This window comes from Armigeres subalbatus, chromosome 1 (assembly GCF_024139115.2).
Source record: "Armigeres subalbatus isolate Guangzhou_Male chromosome 1, GZ_Asu_2, whole genome shotgun sequence".
Classification (NCBI taxonomy): Eukaryota; Metazoa; Arthropoda; class Insecta; order Diptera; family Culicidae; genus Armigeres; species Armigeres subalbatus.
In genome coordinates this window covers 43879075-43899164 of record NC_085139.1, presented here as the reverse complement: position 1 = coordinate 43899164, position 20090 = coordinate 43879075, and the positions used below count along the sequence as shown (strand labels likewise).

The window sequence follows — 20090 nt, the reverse complement described above, 5'->3', positions numbered from 1 at the left end:
ACAAAACAAAAGAATCACACTCAGCAGGCATTGTTGATAAATTGCACCACTGCTGGGGATTACTGCTCTATAGGAACGCGAGTGATGAAAAGTTTAATTTTGAAACAAAGCACAACAAGCCTTTGGTTTTGAAGTGCGTGAAGAACTGCAATAAAAAACCAATGGTGCACCGCCGGGTCGCCTCTGCCGCTGGGGCAAAAATGACTGCCATGCCGCCGCCGCCGATGATGTGACCGGCACACAGGTCAAGTTCTAGTCCGCAAAGTACCATGCGCCTCCACATGCACTGTTCCTACTGAAGTGCAATGTAATGTGCGAGGATATCTGATTAGAGTGTAGATATGCCCACGTAGAATACAGACAAAATACAGTTACCGCACGAACCCAAAACCCGGAATGAATAAATGGAAAGAATTGGTGAGAAAGAAGTGGGCAGCAGGGATTATGTCCAAGTGTTTGACGATCCCTCCCCTGGCCATCTGCGAGCTGTGGGGCTTGCCTAGGATGTGGTGGGGTTTGACAGTGGCCCCGTTAAATTCCTATAAAAAGCTGCATGTATCCGCAATAGACTGGCCCAGGAAACAAAATGTTGTCGAATTCCACGGGGCACCCCCCAGGATTGTGTCTTTTGGTGAGAAAATCAGCGGATTAGACTGGCCCAGCTTAGTATGGGGAGAAAAAATTGTTAACGAATTCCACGGGGCACCCCCCAGGATTGTGTCTTTTGGTGAGAAATCAATCTCTGAAAATTTCAGCTCAATCGGTTGGTGCATAAGCTGGCGCAATTGATTTGAAGTTTGTATGGAGATTTCAGCCAAAATATATAGGAAAATACACCTCCGTCACTAATTCGATCTGAAAATTGTTTCTGATCGTTCGATTGAGCTCAGAATCGCAAAAAGGGCAGTTGGTATGTTACAGAACAATTTCACAGAACATTGTATGATGATTAAATGAACTTTTATATAGTTTACGGCTGATGCGATTCGATCAATAAATCGAAAATTGCACTATCCAGCTCTCAATACATCAGCCGGAAGCTAAGTAAAAGTTCATTTAATCATAGTACAATGTTCTGTGAAATTGTTCTGTAACATACCAACTGCCCTTTTTGTAATTCTGAGCTGAATCGAACGATCAGAAACAATTTTCAGATCGAATGAGTGACGAAGGTGTATTTTCCCATATATTTTGACTGAAATCCCCATACAAACTTAAAATCAATTGCGCCAGCTTATGCAACAACCGATTGAGCTGAAATTTTCAGAGATTGATTTTCTCACCAAAAGACACAATCCTGGGGGGTGCCCCGTGGAATTCGACAACAATTTTTTCTCCCCATACTAAGCTGGGCCAGTCTAATCCGCAAGTAGGCCCCACCAAAGCGACCGTGTGCCGCTCAAAGCGCACAAGCGTAAGTCCTGGTGTTAGGTGGGACGCTAAACAGCCCTGACACGACGGCCCTCCGACGAGACAGGAGGTTTGCGCAGGCTCAATAAGCCGCCTGGAAAACCAATAAATACGAACAATATAAGAGATAATGCGACTCGATATAATCGGCAAAGACCTAGGCGACGAATAAAGGATCACGATTGGAAGCTTGGAACATGGAACTGCAAGTCGCTAGGTTTCGCAGGTTGCGACAGGATGATCTACGATGAATTACATCCCCGCAACTTCGACGTCGTGGGCCGTGGCGCTGCAGGAGATTTGCTGGACAGGACAGAAAGTGTGGAAAAGCGGGCATCGAGCGGCTACCTTCTACCAAAGCTTTGGCACCACCAACGAGCTGGGAACCGGCTTCATAGTGCTGGTTAAGATGCGCCAACGCATGATTGGGTGGCAGCCAATCAACGCAAGGATGTGCAAGCTGAGGATTAAAGGCCGTTTCTTCAACTATAGCATCATCAACGTGCACTGCCCACACGAAGCGAGACCCGACGACGAGAAAGAAGCGTTCTACGCACAGCTGGAGCAGACATACGATGGATGCCCACTGCGGGACGTCAAAATCGTCATCGGTGACATGAACGCACAGGTAGGAAGGGAGGAGATGTATAGACCGGTCATCGGACCGCACAGTCTGCACACCGTATCGAATGACAACGGCCAACGAAGCACCTTCTTTCCCCGCAAAAATATCCACAAGGCCACATGGAGATCACCTAACCAAGAAACGGAAAACCAAATCGACCACGTTCTAATCGACGGTAAATTCTTCTCCGACATCACGAACGTCCGCACTTACCGCAGTGCGAATATTGAATCTGACCACTACCTCGTTGCAGTATGCCTGCGCTCAAAACTCTCGACGGTGTACAACACGCGTCGAAGTCGGACGCCGAGGCTTAACAATGGGCGACTACAGGACGGTAGACTTGCCCAAGAATACGCGCAGCAGCTGGAAGTGGCACTCGCAACGGAAGAGCAGCTAGGCGCAGCGTCTCTTGAAGATGGCTGGAGTGATATTCGATCCGCCATTGGTAGCACCGCTACCGCTACACTTGGCGCAGTGCCCACGGATGGCGGCGAATGTGAGCAGTTAGTAGAAGAGAAGAATGCAGCATGAGCGAGATTGCTGCAGCACCGCACGAGGGCGAACGAGGCACGATATAAACGGGCGCGGAACAGATAAAACTCGATTTTCCGGATGAAAAAGTGTCAGCAGGAAGATCGAGAACGTGAAGAGACGGAGCAACTGTACCGCGCTAATAATACACGAAAGTTCTATAAGAAGTTGAACCGTTCACGTAAGGGCCACGTGCCACAGCCTAATATGTGTAAGGACATAAACGGGAACCTTCTTACGAATGAGCGTGAGGTGATCCAAAGGTGGCGGTAGCACTACGAAGAGCACCTGAATGGCGATGTGGCAGACGAAGATGGCGGTATGGTGATGGACCTGGGGGAACGCGCGCAGGACATAATTCTACCGGCTCCGGATCTCCATGAAACCCAGGAGGAGATTGGCCGGCTGAAGAACAACAAAGCCCCTGGGGTTGACCAACTACCAGGAGAGCTATTTAAACACGGTGGTGAGGCACTGGCTAGAGCGCTGCACTGGGTCATTACCAAGATTTGGGAAGAAGTTTTGCCGCAGGAGTGGATGGAAGGAGTCATGTGTCCCATCTACAAAAAGGGCGAAAAGCTGGATTGTAGCAACTACCGCGCAATCACATTGCTGAACGCCGCCTACAAGGTATTCTCCCAAATTTTAGGCCGTCGACTAGCACCAATTGCAAGGGAGTTCGTGGGGCAGTACCAGGCGGGTTTTATGGGCGAACGCTCCAGCACGGACCAGGTGTTCGCCATTCGCCAAGTACTGCAGAAGTGCCGCGAATACAACGTGCCCACACATCATCTATTCATCGACTTCAAATCCGCATATGATACAATCGATCGGGAATGCACGAACACGGATTTCCGGATAAACTGACACGGTTGGTCAACGCAACGATGGATCGGGTGATGTGCGTAGTTCGAGTTTCAGGGGCATTTTCGAGTCCCTTCGAAACCCACAGAGGGTTACGGCAAGGTGATGGTCTTTCGTGTCTGCTATTGAACATCGCTTTGGAAGGGGTAATACGAAGAGCAGGGATTAACACGAGTGGTACAATTTTCAATAAGTCCGTCCAGCTATTTGGCTTCGCCGACGACTTAGATATTATGGCACGTAACTTTGAGAAGATGGAGGAAGCCTACATCAGACTGAAAAGGGAAGCCAAGCGGATTGGACTAGTCATCAACACGTCGAAGACGAAGTACATGATAGGAAGAGGTTCAAGAGAAGACAATGTGAGCCACCCACCGCGAGTTGGCATCGGTGGTGACGAAATCGAAGTGATATAAGAATTTGTGTACTTGGGCTCACTGGTGACTGCCGAAAATGATACCAGCAGAGAAATTCGGAGACGTATAGTGGCTGGAAATCGTACATACTTTGGAGTCCGCAAGACGCTCGATCGAATAGAGTTCGCCGCCGTACCAAACTGACAATCTACAAAACGCTCATTAGTCCGGTAGTCCTCTACGGACACGAGACCTGGACGATGCTCGTGGAGGACCAACGCGCACTTGGAGTTTTCGAAAGGAAAGTGCTGCGTACCATCTATGGTGGGGTGCAGATGGCGGATGGTACGTGGAGGAGGCGAATGAACCACGAGTTGCATCAGCTGCTGGGAGAACCATCCATCGTTCACACCGTGGAAATCGGACGACTGCGGTGGGCCGGGCACGTAGCCAGAATGTCGGACAGTAACCCGGTGAAAATGGTTCTCGACAACAATCCGACGGGCATAAGAAGGCGAGGTGCGCAGCGGGCAAGGTGGATCGATCAGGTGGAAGATGACTTGCGGACCCTCCGTAGACTGCGGGGTTGGCGACGTGTAGCCATGGACCGAGCCGAATGGAGAAGACTCTTATATACCACACACGCCACTTCGGCCTTAGTCTGAATAAATAATAAATAATGGTGAGAAAGAAGGTCGCGTTGTTTCATTATAGTTTTGCTAGTCTGAGCAATCGCTTGAAGGTCATTCCGTTTGCTTTTATGTTCCGTTACATACGTCGATCATAAACTTCGCAGAATTTCTTCCGGGTATTGTTAGCGGATTGAAACAGCTCAAGAGTACAAAGGGTAAAGAGAAGGAGTTGACCCCTGAGGAGAGAAGTCGAGATTACTTACGTACTTATAGATTTTGTACACCCCGAGTGGTCTAGAGGACCGACATGAAAGATCTTGATCCTGGACGATGTCCAGGCTAACACCCTCATCTATTGCCAAGTTAGAATTCGGTCGTTTTCTTTTTTTTTTTCATTATGGAGCCCACTCCGCCAAGTAGTTAACCAATTTAGGGTGGTTCAAAAAATCGATTTTGCTCCACAGTGCTCATCTGACTCTTTACCATGTTCTGAGTGTTCTCTGAAAATTTGAGCTCATTTGGATTAAAACTGATTTAGCACAAGCCGTTTCAAGTTTGCATGCAAATTAGTATGGGGAAATTTATTTTTTCATTATACTGTTAATGACGCTTCCCCATTAAGCGCAGGTTAAAAAAAAAACCTACATAGCTAAAAGGAATACTCAACAGCTTTCACCTAACGAAAATCGCATGTTGATTAATCGCCCCAATAATTAGTAATTGAATTTAAGACAGGTTGCGAATCTTTAGTCATGATCGTTAAACTTCTTTGAGGGCATCACTGAAATGTGCAGTGCAACATAGTAGCCTGAATTTGTGTGTGCTATCTTTCGCGCCACGAGCAGCAATGTTGCCTGTTGATGAGTTATGCAATTAGCTCCAGAAAATCACGGTATAGATTAAATTCGATTACTAATTATTGGAACGATTAATTAAGATGCGGTTTTCACTGAGTGAAAGCTGTTGAGTATTCCTTTTAGCTACGTAGGTTTTCTTTTAACATGCGCTTGATGGGGAAGCGTCATTAACAGTATAATGAAAAAATAAATTTCCCCATACTAATTTGCATGCAAACTTGCAACGGCTTGTGCTAAATCAGTTTTAATCCAAATGAGCTCAAATTTTCAGAGGACACTCAGAACATGGTAAAGAATCAGATGAGCACTGTGGAGCAAAATCGATTTTTTGAACCACCCTACTGGGTATGCCTCTGCTACTATGTCCAGCTGGGTTCCAGTCTAATGCTTGTTTACAGATTATGTTTCCGACCCTACGTGAGATGTGGCTGACCCAACCCCACTTCCGTTCTCGAATTTCAGTTGCTATTGGCCTTTGATGCATTCAGAAGTCGAGATTGGCTTAGTGTGATTAAAAAAAAACATAGCTTTGTCGTCGGTTTTCTTTGGTCGCTCATTTTGCGATTGTATCTACAGCAACAAGTGATGATCCACCCGTCACTTTAAATTTAACCATTTTGTATCGGAAATCAACTTTGTTACACTTGTAATGATTCAAGACATCTGCAGTGATGCAAAAACACATTCCTTCGCTTCCGAGATGGGAGGATTCATCATTTACGAAGAACATCAGTAAGTGTGCACTTCTCCCACAACATTGAAACGCATGTTATTGCCGAGTGAATACTGTGCTCAACAATGATGTAGAGTTAATGGCCGGCTGCAATGCACAAACAAAGAATGATGGGGGAAGGTCACTAGAGAAATTAATGCATTAGCAGTAATGTTATTGCTTGGTGTTACTCAGCTCATAAAAGTTTTATGTGTTTATCCTTGGGAGGTGCCGACCATTAGTCTCTACTGGCGCAGACAGGACAGTAGCTTAGGGTCGATTGGCATACGAACACAGGGCACTGGCAGGGCAGTGCTATTCAACAAATAGCAGCTTACTGAAGTGTGTAAAAGGGTATTTACCATGCAGATTGAATTGCACTGGTTGTTACGGCTCTGTCTCTGGTGTGTATGAGCTTTGGACTACAATGTAATGAATGGAATTGGTGTTTATTGTAGCCATTTGTTGCCAGTGTATTATAAGATGCCAAAGCAGTGGCAGTGCTTCGGCTGCTGAATAAGTTATGCTACTGAAAAATGAATCAATCCCTTGATATGTGCACGCTTAAAAAGCGTTCCCGTATTCGTGAACCAGCAAAAATACATCGTGATTTGAGTCATGGATTCGGGAACACCAATTCACGTTTTCCAGAAATCGTGACTGCTGTTCCCGAAATCGCGACTCAAAAAACACAGTGAACTTGTAAGTTCACGAATTCATGAACGATTTTATTTTTGCGTGTTTGGGACCAAAGTATGAAACGTCTTATGGGAAACATGATCCAATCCAAAGAAAATTTGCTGTTGATGGAAAACTCATGAAGGCAATTCGCATTACCTTTTAGGATAATGCATGAAAGCGTCCGGGGGCATCGTAGGTTAGTGACGTGAAAGAGCATCGCTTCATGAAGTCGTTTGAAACTGTTAACTCATTAACTTAGGAGTGATGGAATTAATTAGAGGAAAAGTCTTATGTCATCACAAAATTTTATATTTTCATACATTTTTTCTACTCAATTACCTTAGGAATATTGAAACACATAAACTCCCAGAAAACATTAATTGTCACCCAGACACTTCTGAAAAGTTGGGCGAGATTTGTTTACGCAAACCTAGAACTATGGGAGCCATGCCCACCACCAAGAAGGGCAGCTTATCAAATATTGATATCACAACTTCAGAAGATAAACACTGTGGCATATGTCGGTCCTCGCTTGACAAGTGAAGTGGCTCTTGTTCCACATGCTAGTGCCAAAAGGCGTGGAACCATGGCACCTACCCACTTCGTTATGGTACTCGACTGCACTGTACGTGTACAAGATTCTATAGTCTATCGTGAGGACACGAAGTGCATTGTGCCATTTCGTTCATGGTTAGCTGTTTTTGCAAGCATGCAGTATCGTATATGTGCTTGTTCTTTGAAAGCAAATTGTTTTTCCATGACCAAAGGGCTGAGTTAGTTGAAATAGAGAGCTGAGTAATATCGAACGATACGGAGTATCTTCGAATGAAAAATAATGAAATAATATTTATGGACATCTATCAGAATGCGGTTCGAATTTCTCAATCTTTCTTTTCTGAATCAGAAACCTCTACGCTGGGGTCGTTTTTACACTATTTTTAATTTTGGTTTTATTAAAATATAGAAACACTCTTGGATTTATTATAGATATTATGAAATAATCCACGATGTCCAGTCAAGTGATAATGCTCTCAAATTCATGAGCACAACACGGTGTTACTGATATGAGGAGTCTAAAACTTTTTTCAAGTCCTTATTTTAAATTAGAACACTTTTGACATTGTTTCATGATTACCGTTGCAGTATCATCAAGTTTTTCCTGAACAACCTCTGCTTCCATAAAACCCCAGTTTAATTACGCACAAAACTTCAACACAACAGAGAACGACGCTTATATTGGTGGACGAATGAGCCACCACCTGAGAACTGCTTCCTTCCGGCTCTGCGGATTAAAAGCTAATTAACTCTCAGTTGCCACTCACCTGAACGAGTCACTTCACAGCCCTCAATTGGTTCACTCTCAGCTTAGCACAAAGCAAACAAGCCACGACACCGAAACGGAATCCAGTCGGAATACTTTTTTTAGAAGCCTTCGCATCATCGATACTAATTTTCTATTTGACTTTCCCTCTTTTTTTCAGGTACATAAAAGGATAACCTATTTACGCCATTTAATCGTAAGCCTGGCCCAGGCGAGGGACATCGCGCGCACGCTGCTGGTCTTCTCGCATGACCACTTCGACGACGACATCAACGATCTGGTGCAGAGCATAGACTTCTGCAAGGTTATGCAGGTAAAGAAATTTCGCTCCGATTGGACTATTTTTTTCTAAATTTTCCATTATCGGTCGGTGGGTGGCTTTTATTGCAGGGAGCTAATGGAATTTCCGTTTTATTTTCTATCTGTCTTTTTGCAGATCTTCTATCCCTTCTCGATACAAACTCATCCGAGTGAGTTTCCCGGTGCGGACCCTGGCGACTGCCCCAGGGATATCAAGAAGGAACAGTAAGTGAGAGGACGTAATTTAAAGCTTTGTGGAAGATCTAGCGATGAGATGGATTGGGTTGTTAAATTAAACTTGGCCGTCCCTAACATCAATTATGTATTCATCGCACGCTTACTATGAATTCATACAATTTAAATAAAAAAGCGAATCAAATGTTTTGCAAGTGAAACTGTAGAGAATCCAAATAAGTTCTACCTCGTATTTTCAGAACCAAGCAATGAAAACTGTCATCTTTTTATTTTAGCTTTGCTGTGTCGCAGCAAGCGTTGAATAAATAGTTGACAGCTACTCCTTGCTTCAGTATTGACAGTGGTGCCCTTGAAAATGCGAGGTGAAACAACATTGGATTCCGAAAACTCGTCCAGCTATTTTGGAAATAGCTTGTGCCTTATAATAAAATTATTTGAAAATATGGTGGCTTTGTTACATTTCAAGACAAAATTTTCAAAACGACTTATCTGCTTTTGTAAACAAAGATTCAAACGACGATTTGACGAATCTAATAGCTCTCCCACGCAAACCAACACCATCAACAGGTAGCGGAATCCTTCCCCTACCTATTGATGGTGTTGGTTTGCGTTGGTGAGCTATCAGATTCGTCAAATCGTCGTTTGAATCTTTGTTTACAAAAGCAGATAAGTCGTTTTGAAAATTTTGTCTTGATTTGTTTCCACTATCAGAAGTATGATTTAAATAGAATATTGTACTTTAATTAGACTTGCAACTCCATAGTACATCAAAGTGCATCGGTCATATGAAGTGTTGAGAAATCTGTTTGACAAACACTTCTATAACAATAGTATAATATGATAATATTGCCAACATCGTTATCGATTGTAAGAGAGAGAACTTTCTACACTGACAAAAATCCAATCATATCCATTATGTGTGGGACATATAAATTTTGACTATAGCATTTTCCCACATAACGGCTATGTGAATTCGCATAGCATATATGTGGAAACATACATAACCGTTATTAACTAATAACCTTTAAGTGGATTCTCCTATAGCGGGTGGTTATTAACGCACACATAAAATTTATTTAAAAAATTTCTTTAGATTTTTGCCAATAAAAATGTGTGGATTTTTATTAGTGTAGGTATTTGAAAATTAAATTAAAATAAAGAAAAGAGACCTCATGGGTTAAAACGTTTAAATAAAGCGAAGAAGCTAATTTGTGAACTCTTATTTTGGTTCTCTCAAGCTAAGCGTTGAGATACGATTTGAAATTCTTTGACATAATCGTATATATACACATGTGTTAATTAAACATTTTATATTACGAAAGTTTCTTCGCAGATCAAAAATCAAGCAAGATGCTCATCATATGCATTAATTACAACTCCGGCAAAGAGGCATAATAAAATATTATAAAATCCTCTTGATGGGAAGAAATTAATAATGCCAAATCCAATTGTCTCCTAGCCAAAAGATTGGACTACTGCAGCAACTACAACAAAGATTTCCCATCAAATCCCATTAAACCCATTTCTCATCGTAGACCTAGGAAACCCATTAACATTTGCCCTTTCCATCTCCTCCGTAATTGCCTGGTATTAAATCGGATTTGCCATTGTGATTAAACTTCAAAGAAACTTAAACGAAATGGACCAACCCGAGTACGTGCTTCTTACTCCAAAGGGAGCATCGAATTCACTCGGAATATAATTTTCTTTGCTTTTCTTTGTTCCACTTTTCCATCGCCTGGAGAACCCGACATGGGCCAGCAAATGAAAAACTTTGCACCCCATTTACTTGTAGGTATAGGGAAGAAGTAAACCAGAATCAGTCTGACGCTTTGAAGTGATGGTCTGAGCAAATTATCATCATTATTATACAAGCATAGATTGTCCACCTTTTTCCCATAAACTTTATTTTCAACTGCTGAGAATTTATCTATTTGTATAGCGCCACCGCACCGCCGGTATTTTCATTTGAAGCAGCACAAGGAAGGGCTTTCCCCAAGTTGACCGCGGCGGGGATGGAACTCAAGTGGATGAAATTTTTTAAATTGATTTTCCACTCCCTTTATGCGCTGAACGGTGGTCAACAGAACGAACGATTGAATTCCCAACAAACAAAAGGATGGCGAGCGGAGCAAATGCCATTGTGACACTGTCACTGGAATGGCTCCAGCCATCGGACCGGTAGGAAATTCAATGGAATTTGATTTGTTGACCATGACTAAGCGATTCGGGTTCTGCATGGCTTGTTGTGTCCGAATGTTGGAATGAATGTGAAAATTGAATTGAATCCGAGAATGATGTTTTTCATTGTTTGCGAACGATGTAGAACTTTTGGGGTCTCAGTTGTAAGGATTATGCATGTAAAAGTGTATTGGCGAAAAGGGTTGGAAACAACCCGACTAGAAGAGCATAACAGAAACTGAACACAATATTAACATATTGTGATATTTATAATTTATTTTGATACAATTTCGTTCTTAGTAGCCATTATCTTTCAAATGTTGTAACAGGATTTTATCATAATATGATTTAAAAAATGCTTAACACCGAATTGCCTGACAGTAGGCAATTAAAATAGATGTAGCAAAGTCTTCCAGCCATATAGATATCACAACGCTGATATAATTTGCAAAGGTTGCCTTATTTGTAATGTTGTTAATTTCATGTTCTCGAAAAATATTTTTGTTCAGACAAAACAAAAGTTTCGTGTTGTTGATCACAATCTGGAGACCTATCACGAACTGTAAGAATTTGCAACTGCACAGAAACAATATATTTTGTATCTGATTCTATTATAAATTTCTAACAAAATATGTTATTTTTATGATAAAATTGTAACAAAATTTGATAGTTTTTTGTTTCCAGTAGTGTGATTTTTGATATAAATTTAGATATTTTAACAACATCCTGCACCACGTTTCTAACAAATTTTGTTATAAAAAATTAGTATAACATAATAACATAGGTTGATATAATTTTGATATGACCTTCTAGTCGGGAATGCAGATTTGATAGCTGGTTAATGAATTGGTTTATGGAAAATTGGAAAAGAACACATAGAAATATTAGGCTTGTTAAGAAAATTATTTTGTGCTTCTAAGTGGAATTTCTTCACTTGTCATAAGACGAGTTTGTACAATCCCATTTAATTCCACCACTTAATTGTATCTTGACAGATACGTATCTGTCAAGATACAATTAAGTGGTGGAATTAAATGGGATTGTACAAACTCGTCTTATGACAAGTGGTATTAGGCTTGTTTCACACTTATGTCTTAATATTTTTGCCTTTCTTGTACAACAAAGTTGTACCGAAAGGCTATCATTTCACTCCAAAATCGCACTTTTTATAGAAGTCTCGGAGACCCATGATGTTATATACCAATCGACTCAGCTCGTCGAACTGAACAAATGTCTGTCTTTTTTTTTTCTTCCTAAACAATGGAGGGGGAATCTGCTCAACAGACATCCTGGGTTGACCAGGAAGTGCTGGGTTAGGGGCCACCTCCAATGAGGGAGGCAGGACTGCATCCCCGACCAGCTAAACCGTTTCCATTGCCGCCAAGCCCATCGTCCCTTCGGTACAACCAGAAAGTAATGCTTCAAAGGGGGGCCAGTGCATAACGCACCCTCGAGGATAGCTGCGTGTCCTTGCAGCATCGAACATCGTGACTCGCTTTTTTAGAAGAACACCATGGTATCGTGCCAGCGCATTGCCGGCTTTCCAGGTGGCCTTACAACGCCCTATGTCCTCGGAAGGTGGGCAGGGTCGACTTCGCGCCTGCTTCCCTCTGCACGACTGGTATCAAGAATGATGATGCCGCGTGCACCCTAAATTGACCTTTCTGCGATAGGGCCTATTCGCCAGCACACAGAGGGACTTGCCGACGCGGTGCCTACGCCTGCCCCAGCCTTGACGAGGACCCCTTTCCGTCCTCGGGCTCGGAACCCGCCCGGTTGACCGACGCCGCGAAAGCGACGATACCATGTTGTTTTTCACGCGGCCACTTGTTCGATAAAAGGATCGAGTTCGACCACAGGGCACCGGTATGACCCATGAAGCCGACTCCGAACCCTTGGACCACCTCTTATTTGCGCCTGAGCTAGCCATTCCTCGAGTCCACGTGCCACCTTCTGTGTAGCTCCGAGACGATGGTGTCAGGCCATTTGGCCGAATGCCGTCTGGCCGAATGCCGTTTGGCCGAACGCCATTTGGCCGAATGCCGTTTGGCCGAACGGGTCGTTTGGCCGAATGCCGTTTGGCCGAATAGTTAAAAAAAATTAACCTGAAATTACGAGTAGCGAAGAGTGAGAAATGAAACGTGAGTAATGAGAAGTAAGATGTGAGAAGGGAGATGAGAAAAGTGTGAAGAGAAAAGTGAACGGAGAACTGAGAACAGAGAACTTTTTCCTTCTTCCTCCTCCTCTTTTCTTCTACTTTCTTTTCCTTCTTCTTCCTTCTCCTTCTTCCTCCTTCCTTCTTTATTTTTCCTTCTTTCTCCTTCTTCCTTCTCCTTCTTCATTTTTCCTTCTTTCTTTGTCCTTATTCCTGGTCTCTTTTCCCTTCTTCCTTTTACATTCCCCTTTCTTTCTTCTTTCTTTTTCTTCTTTTCTCTTATTCCTTCTTCCTTCCCCCTTCTTCCTGCTTCCTTTTTCCTTCTTCCTTCTTCTTCTATCTTCTTCCTTCATCCTTCTTCCTTGTTCCTTCTTTCTTCATCCTTCTTCCTTCTTCCTTCTTTTTCTATCTTCTTCCTTCATCCTTCTTCCTTCTTCCTTCTTTCTTCTTTCTTCATCCTTCTTCCTTCTTCCTTCTTCCTCTTCCTTCTTCCTTCTTCCTTCTTCCTTCTTCCTTCTTCCTTCTTCCTTCTTCCTTCTTCCTTCTTCCTTCTTCCTTCTTCCTTCTTCCTTCTTTCTTTCTTCTTCCTTCTTCCTTCTTCCGTTTTCCTTCTTCCTTTTTCCTTCTTCTTTCTTCATTCTTCATTCTTCCTTCTTCCCTCTTCCTTCTTCCTTCTTCCTTCTTCCTTCTTCCTTCTTCCTTCTTCTTTCTTCCTTCTTCCTTCTTCCTTCTTCTTTCTTCCTTCTTCCTTCTTCCTTCTTCCTTCTTCCTTCTTCCTTCTTCCTTCTTTCTTTTTCCTTCTTCCTTCTTCTTTCTTCCTTCTTCCTTATTTCCTCTTTCTCCTTCCTTCTCATTTCTTTCTTCTTCCTCCTTCCTTCTTCATTGTTTTTTGTTTTTCTTTTTTCTTCCTTGATCCTTTCTTCTTTCTCTTTCCTTCTTCTTTATTTATTTCTCATTCAGAGAATTTCAACTATTCGGCCAAACGGCATTCGGCCAGATGGCGTTCGGCCAAATGACCCTTTCGGCCAAATGGCATTAGGCCAAACGACATTCGGCCAAACGGCATTCGGCCAAATGACCCCAAACCGAGACGATTTGGACGACAGCCGATAAAACGGCGTTCCAGCCAACTTCATCTTTACACATCCTCCGAACTAGGTTGTCCGGGGTAGTGTCCAGACCACATGTGGCAAGCATGTGGTCACGCATTGTGCGAAAACGCGGGCACACGAACAACACGTGTTCCGCCGTTTCCTCTAAACCAACGCACACCGGACACTCGGGCGAGGCCGAGTGTCCGAACCGGTGTAGGTACTGTCTGAAGCAACCATGGCCTGTAAGGACCTGGGTCAGGTGGAAAGTGATTTCCCCATGGCGCCTCTTGACCCACGTATCTATCTCCGGTATCAACCTATGTGTCCATCTACCCTTAGTGGAACTGTCCCACGCACGCTGCCATTTGACCATTGAGGCCAACCTGACAGTCCTGCGGATGCCTCTCGTGCCGCGCATTTCAAAGCACTCTATGTCTTCACCGATAACGATGTCAATAGGCATCATACCGGTGATGACGCAGAGTGCATCGTGCGACACGGTACGGTACGCGCTCGCAACTCTTAGGCACATGAGCCTATACGTACTTTCTAACTTCGTTCTGTAGCAGTTAATACGCAGGGCCGTGCCCCAAGCTGGCCCCCATACCTCAGTATGGACAGAGCAACGCTAGCCAGAAGCTTGCGCTTGCTGGCATAAACCGCAGAGCTATTGGACATCATCCGGGACAATGCCACTATAGCTGTGGAGGCACGCTTGCAGGCGTAATTGACGTGGCTACCAAAGGTGAGCTTATCGTCGATTATTACCCCCAAGAGTTTGATTGAGCGTTCAGAGGTGATCGTGCAGTTGCCTGCTCTTATCACCGCTTGCTGCTCCGACTTTCGGTTGTTAACAACAACCACATCAGTCTTGTGGTGAGCCAGTTCTGACTTCCTGGAACTCATCCACTCCTCCACAATTGCGATCGAGTGGGCTGCAGTCAACTCCACCTCTTCGATCGATTCGCCGTAGACCTCCAGCGTAATATCGTCAGCGAAGCCAACGATTACCACGCCCACCGGGAACTTCAACCTCAAGACACCGTCGTACAAATGTCTGTCTGTCCGTGTGCATGTGTGTGTGTGTGTGTGCACACGAAAACTGAAAAACATTAGCCACTTTTTCATATAGTAATTCTTAACCGATTTTCACGCAACAAGTTGCTTTCGACAGGGGACAAAGCCTTGTTGATCACTATTGAATTTGATAACGATCGACCATTGCGTTTAAAAGTTATTGAGGAAATGGAATCGAACTATATAAGCGCCATATAATGTTGGTGTCTTAGCTAAATGCGAGAAAGGCAGTATCACCACTCGGTGAATTAAGTTGTTTTTTAATTTAGTCGTGGTAAATATTTCAGTTTCATCTTATTTATATACCATCAAGGATTAAGGCGTTTTTATTTTCGTCATAGTCTCGAAAACTAACAAAAAATACTTTTTTTACCAAACTCATCCTTACCAAATCGAAAGCTCAGGAGAAACGTTCTGCTATAGAGGGAGTTCTAGCAAATGGACGTTGCTTTCGTTGGTTTTAGCCCCTACGACCATGGACGGAATTATCAACCGTGTCCCTAGTTTGCATTGGAAACTTCCTGATGGGCATGAGGGCATCGCCGAGGGGAATAAAATAGCAAGTCGAAGTTGATGTCAAAATTCACTCTTGTTGTCAGTAGTTGTAAACAGAAATAAGTTTGCGTAAAAATCATATTTGTAGGCCCAAAACTCTGTAAAATAATATGTATATCTCGGGTACTTATTCAAAAGGACGTATGTGATTTTGTAAACAAAGATTCAAACGTCGATTTGTCCAATCTGATGGCCCTCCCACGTAAACTAACACCACCAACAGGTAGCCGAAGGCTTCCCCTACCTGTCTGTGGTGATGGTTTGCGTCGGAGTGCTATCAGATTGGACAAATCGACGTTCGAATCTTTGTTTACAAAATCACATACGTCCTGTAGAGATATGTACATTGTATACTACTTGTGGCAACTCTGCGTTCAGCATAACTTGAACCACGTTCAATACGTTTCGAAAATTGATTGTCCAAACCATATGCAACAAATCAACGTTTCTGCCAGCACTACCGGACAACCTATGGTTATCGAAGGGCAAAACCCATCTTCTTTCCTGTCGGTTTTTTTTCTTTGTGAAATAATTCCGGATAGCTCCCATTAGCTCTAAAGCCCTATAAGATTAATTATTTTGAATTAACATTATAACATAATAACATAACAATTATTGGTCTACGTAGTACGACAGTGCTGGCAGAATAAACGAGCATATGGTTTGAGCTCTCGCGCTCAGGTTGGCCAAGAGGAGGAGTTTAGACCGACTATTGGAAAGTTCAGCGCTCACCAGCTGACGAACGAAAACGGCCTACGACTAATTGATTTCACCGCCTCCATATGGCCATTCGCAGCACCTACTTCCAACACAGCCTCCCGTATCGGTACACCTGGAGATCACCACTGCAGACAGATTCACAAATCGACCACGTTCTGATTGATGGACGGCACTTCTCCGACATTATCGACGTCAGGACATATCGTGGCGCTAACATCGACTCTGACCACTATCTGGTGATGGTTAAACTGCGGCCAAAACTATCCGTCATCAACAATGTTCGGTACCGACGACCGCCGCGGTACGATCTAGACCGACTGAAGCAACCTGATGTCGCCACTGCATACGCGCAGCATCTCGAGGCAGCGTTGCCGGAAGAGGGTGAGCTCGATGGGGCCCCTCTTGAGGACTGCTGGAATACAGTCAAAGCAGCCATTAACGACGCAGCGGAGAACAACGTCGGGTATATGGGTTGAAGTCGACGGAACGAAGAGTGCAGACAGATTCTGGAGGAGAAGGACGCAGCGCGGGCGGTCGCGCTGCAGCAAGGTACCCGGCAGAACGTGGAACGTTATAGACGGAAGCGGAGACAGAAGACCCGCCTTTTTCAGGAGAAGAAACGCCGCCTGGAAGAAGCGGAGTGCGAGGAGATGGAACAGCTGCGCCGTTCTCAAGATACACGCAAGTTCTATCAGAAGCTCAACGCATCCCGCAAAGGCTTCGTACAGCGAGCCGAAATGTGCCGGGATAAGGATGGGAGCATCTTGACGGACGAACTTGAGGTAATCGAAAGGTGGAAGCAGCACTACGAGGAACATCTGAATGGCCCTGAGAGTACAGGCAGTGGAAGTCAAGGCAGTGGAGGAGATGACTTCGTCAGTTCAGCGGACGATGGAAGCCAACCAGCCCCCACCTTGAGGGAAGTTAAGGATGCCATTCAACAGCTAAAGACCAATAAAGCAGCTGGTAAGGATGGTATCGGAGCTGAGCTCATCAAGATGGCCCCGGAAAAGCTGGCCACTTGCCTGCACAAACTGATAGTCAGAATCTGGGAAACCGAACAGCTACCGGAGGAGTGGAAGGAAGGGGTTATATGCCCCATCTACAAGAAAGGCGACAAACTGGAGTGTGAGAACTTTCGAGCGATCACCATCCTTAATGCCGCCTACAAAGTGATATCCCAGATCATCTTCCGTCGTCTGTCACCATTAGTGAACGAGTTCGTGGGAAGTTATCAAGCCGGCTTCGTTGACGGCCACAACGGACCAGATCTTTACTGTGCGGCAAATCCTTCAAAAATGCCGTGAATACCAGGTCCCAACGCACTATCTGTTCGTTGATTTCAAGGCGGCATACGACAGTATAGACCGCGTAGAGCTATGGAAAATTATGGACGAGAACAGCTTCCCTGGGAAGGGGCCCTCCTTAGCCGTGTGGTAAGACGCGCGGCTATAAAGCAAGACCATGCTGAGGGTGGCTGGGTTCGATTCCCGGTGCCGGTCTAGGCAATTTTCGGATTGGAAATTGTCTCGACTTCCCTGGGCATAAAAGTATCATCGTGTTAGCCTCATGATATACGAATGCAAAAATGGTAACATGGCTTAGAAACCTCGCAGTTAATAACAGTGGAAGTGCTTAATGAACACTAAGCTGCGAGGCGGCTCTGTCCCAGTACGGGGATGTAATGCCAAGAAGAAGAAGAAGAAGAAGAAGCTTCCCTGGGAAGCTTACCAGACTGATCAAAGCAACATTGGATGGTGTGCAAAACTGTGTGAAGATTTCGGGCGAACACTCCAGTTCGTTTGAATCCCGCCGGGGACTAAGACAAGGTGATGGACTTTCGTGCCTGTTGTTCAACATTGCGCTAGAAGGTGTCGTGCGGAGAGCCGGGTGTAACAGCCGGGGTACGATATTCAATAGATCCAGTCAATTCATTTGCTTCGCGGATGACATGGACATTGTCGGCCGAACATTTGCAAAGGTGGCAGAACTGTACACCCGCCTGAAACGTGAAGCAACAAAAGTTGGACTGGTGGTGAATGCGTCAAAGACAAAGTACATGCTTGTGGGCGGAACCGAGCGCGACAGGGCCCGCCTGGGAAGCAGTGTTACGGTAGACGGGGATCCCTTCGAGGTGGTCGTGGAATTCGTCTACCTCGGATCCTTGGTAACGGCTGACAACAACGTTAGTCGTGAAATACGAAGGCGCATCATCTGTGGAAGTCGGGCCTACTACGGGCTCCAGAAGAAACTGCGGTCGAAAAAGATTCGCCACCGCACCAAATGTGTCATGTACAAGACGCTTATAAGACCGGTTGTCCTCTACGGACATGAAACATGGACAATGCTCGAGGAGGACTTGCAAGCACTCGGAGTATTCGAGAGACGGGTGCTTAGGACCATCTTTGGTGGTGTGCAAGAAGACGGTGTGTGGCGGCGAAGAATGAACCATGAGCTCGCCCAACTCTACGGCGAACCCAGTATCCAGAAGGTAGCTAAAGCCGGAAGGGTACGATGGGCAGGACATGTTGCAAGAATGCCGGACAGCAACCCAGCAAAGATGGTGTTCGCTTCCCATCCGGCAGGTATGAGACGACGTGGAGCGCAGCGAGCGAGATGGGCAGACCAGGTGCAAAACGACTTGGCGAGCGTGGGGCGTATCCGAGGATGGGGAGATGCGGGCTCGAACCGTGTATTGTGGCGTCAAATTGTTGATTCAGTGTTATCTGTTTAGATGTAAACTAAATAAATGAATGAATGAATGGTTTGAACTCTCAATGTTCGAAGCGTTATTACTTTTTCCGTGGACGTTCCAGCAACGTGCCTTCTTCAGCAGTTTTTCGACATCCTTTGGGTTATACTTTAACACAATGTGCCACTTGGTTTACGATGAACTGAAACTTCTAGTAGTAGAAATGCAAAAATATACGTTCTCCCATACTAATTTCCATACAAACTTCAAACGCGACGCGGAAAGCGAGGAAGCAACCAATCGGTCCCAAATTCTGCACAATTGTCCAGGACCCAGAATTGCTTCGAAAAATCATTGATTTGAAAGAATGACCATGACGCCCCACTCTAATATACATAGCTAGAATAAATTTAATTGCCTACATCATGGATAAGAATTCGTCGTTTGTAGCGAACCATAAATAACATCTGAATATTTCATAAAACGCTACCATGGATTTATAGTTCAGGAGATTCCATAAAGAATATTTTTTGATCCATAACTAAGCTAAAATTTAGCAATTAATAGGGAAATATGTTCCAATAACATGGTCAAGAAAACAATACAATTCTTGCTATTTTCCCATGACAAATGATCCATAAATCTTTGGAAAATGATCCATAAAAAACTATATTTTGATACATTCAAATTTGCGCATTTTTTATTGTTATGATGATCCATAATTTCAGTAATATAATCCATAATTTTAGTCATTTGATCCATAATTTTGGCCATTTGACCCATAACTTTGTTCAAATGATCCATAGTTTTGGTGATATGATCCATAAATTTAGCTTAATGATCCATGGATTTTAAAAAATGTGTGGATCAATTAATATAGTTTCATTGGCCTTTTTTTTAAGCATTATGGATCACATTATCAAAATTATGGATCATATAAACAAAATTATGGATCATATGACCAAAATTATGAATGATCAGCAGGATAAAAATTGCGCAAATTTGAAATTTTATGTATCAAAATATTGTTTCTATGGATCATTCCTCAAATTTAATATAATTATTCTTTATAAAATCTCCCGAACTATTTTATGGATTTATGGTAGCGTTCTATGGAACATTCAGATGT

At 43.9% G+C, this 20090-nt stretch overlaps 1 protein-coding gene across 6 annotated transcripts in view; it reads left to right on the top strand.

Moving 5' to 3' along the window:
* LOC134224939 (alpha-1,6-mannosyl-glycoprotein 2-beta-N-acetylglucosaminyltransferase) overlaps positions 1 to 20090 on the top strand; it is a 306618-nt gene that overhangs the window by 257682 nt on the left and 28846 nt on the right. For all 6 annotated transcript variants that reach the window (XM_062704620.1, XM_062704630.1, XM_062704601.1 and 3 more), the window contains 2 exons: positions 8153 to 8305; positions 8429 to 8517. In XM_062704620.1, coding sequence (XP_062560604.1) covers positions 8153 to 8305; positions 8429 to 8517 — 242 coding nt within the window. The remainder of the gene's footprint in view (positions 1 to 8152; positions 8306 to 8428; positions 8518 to 20090) is intronic.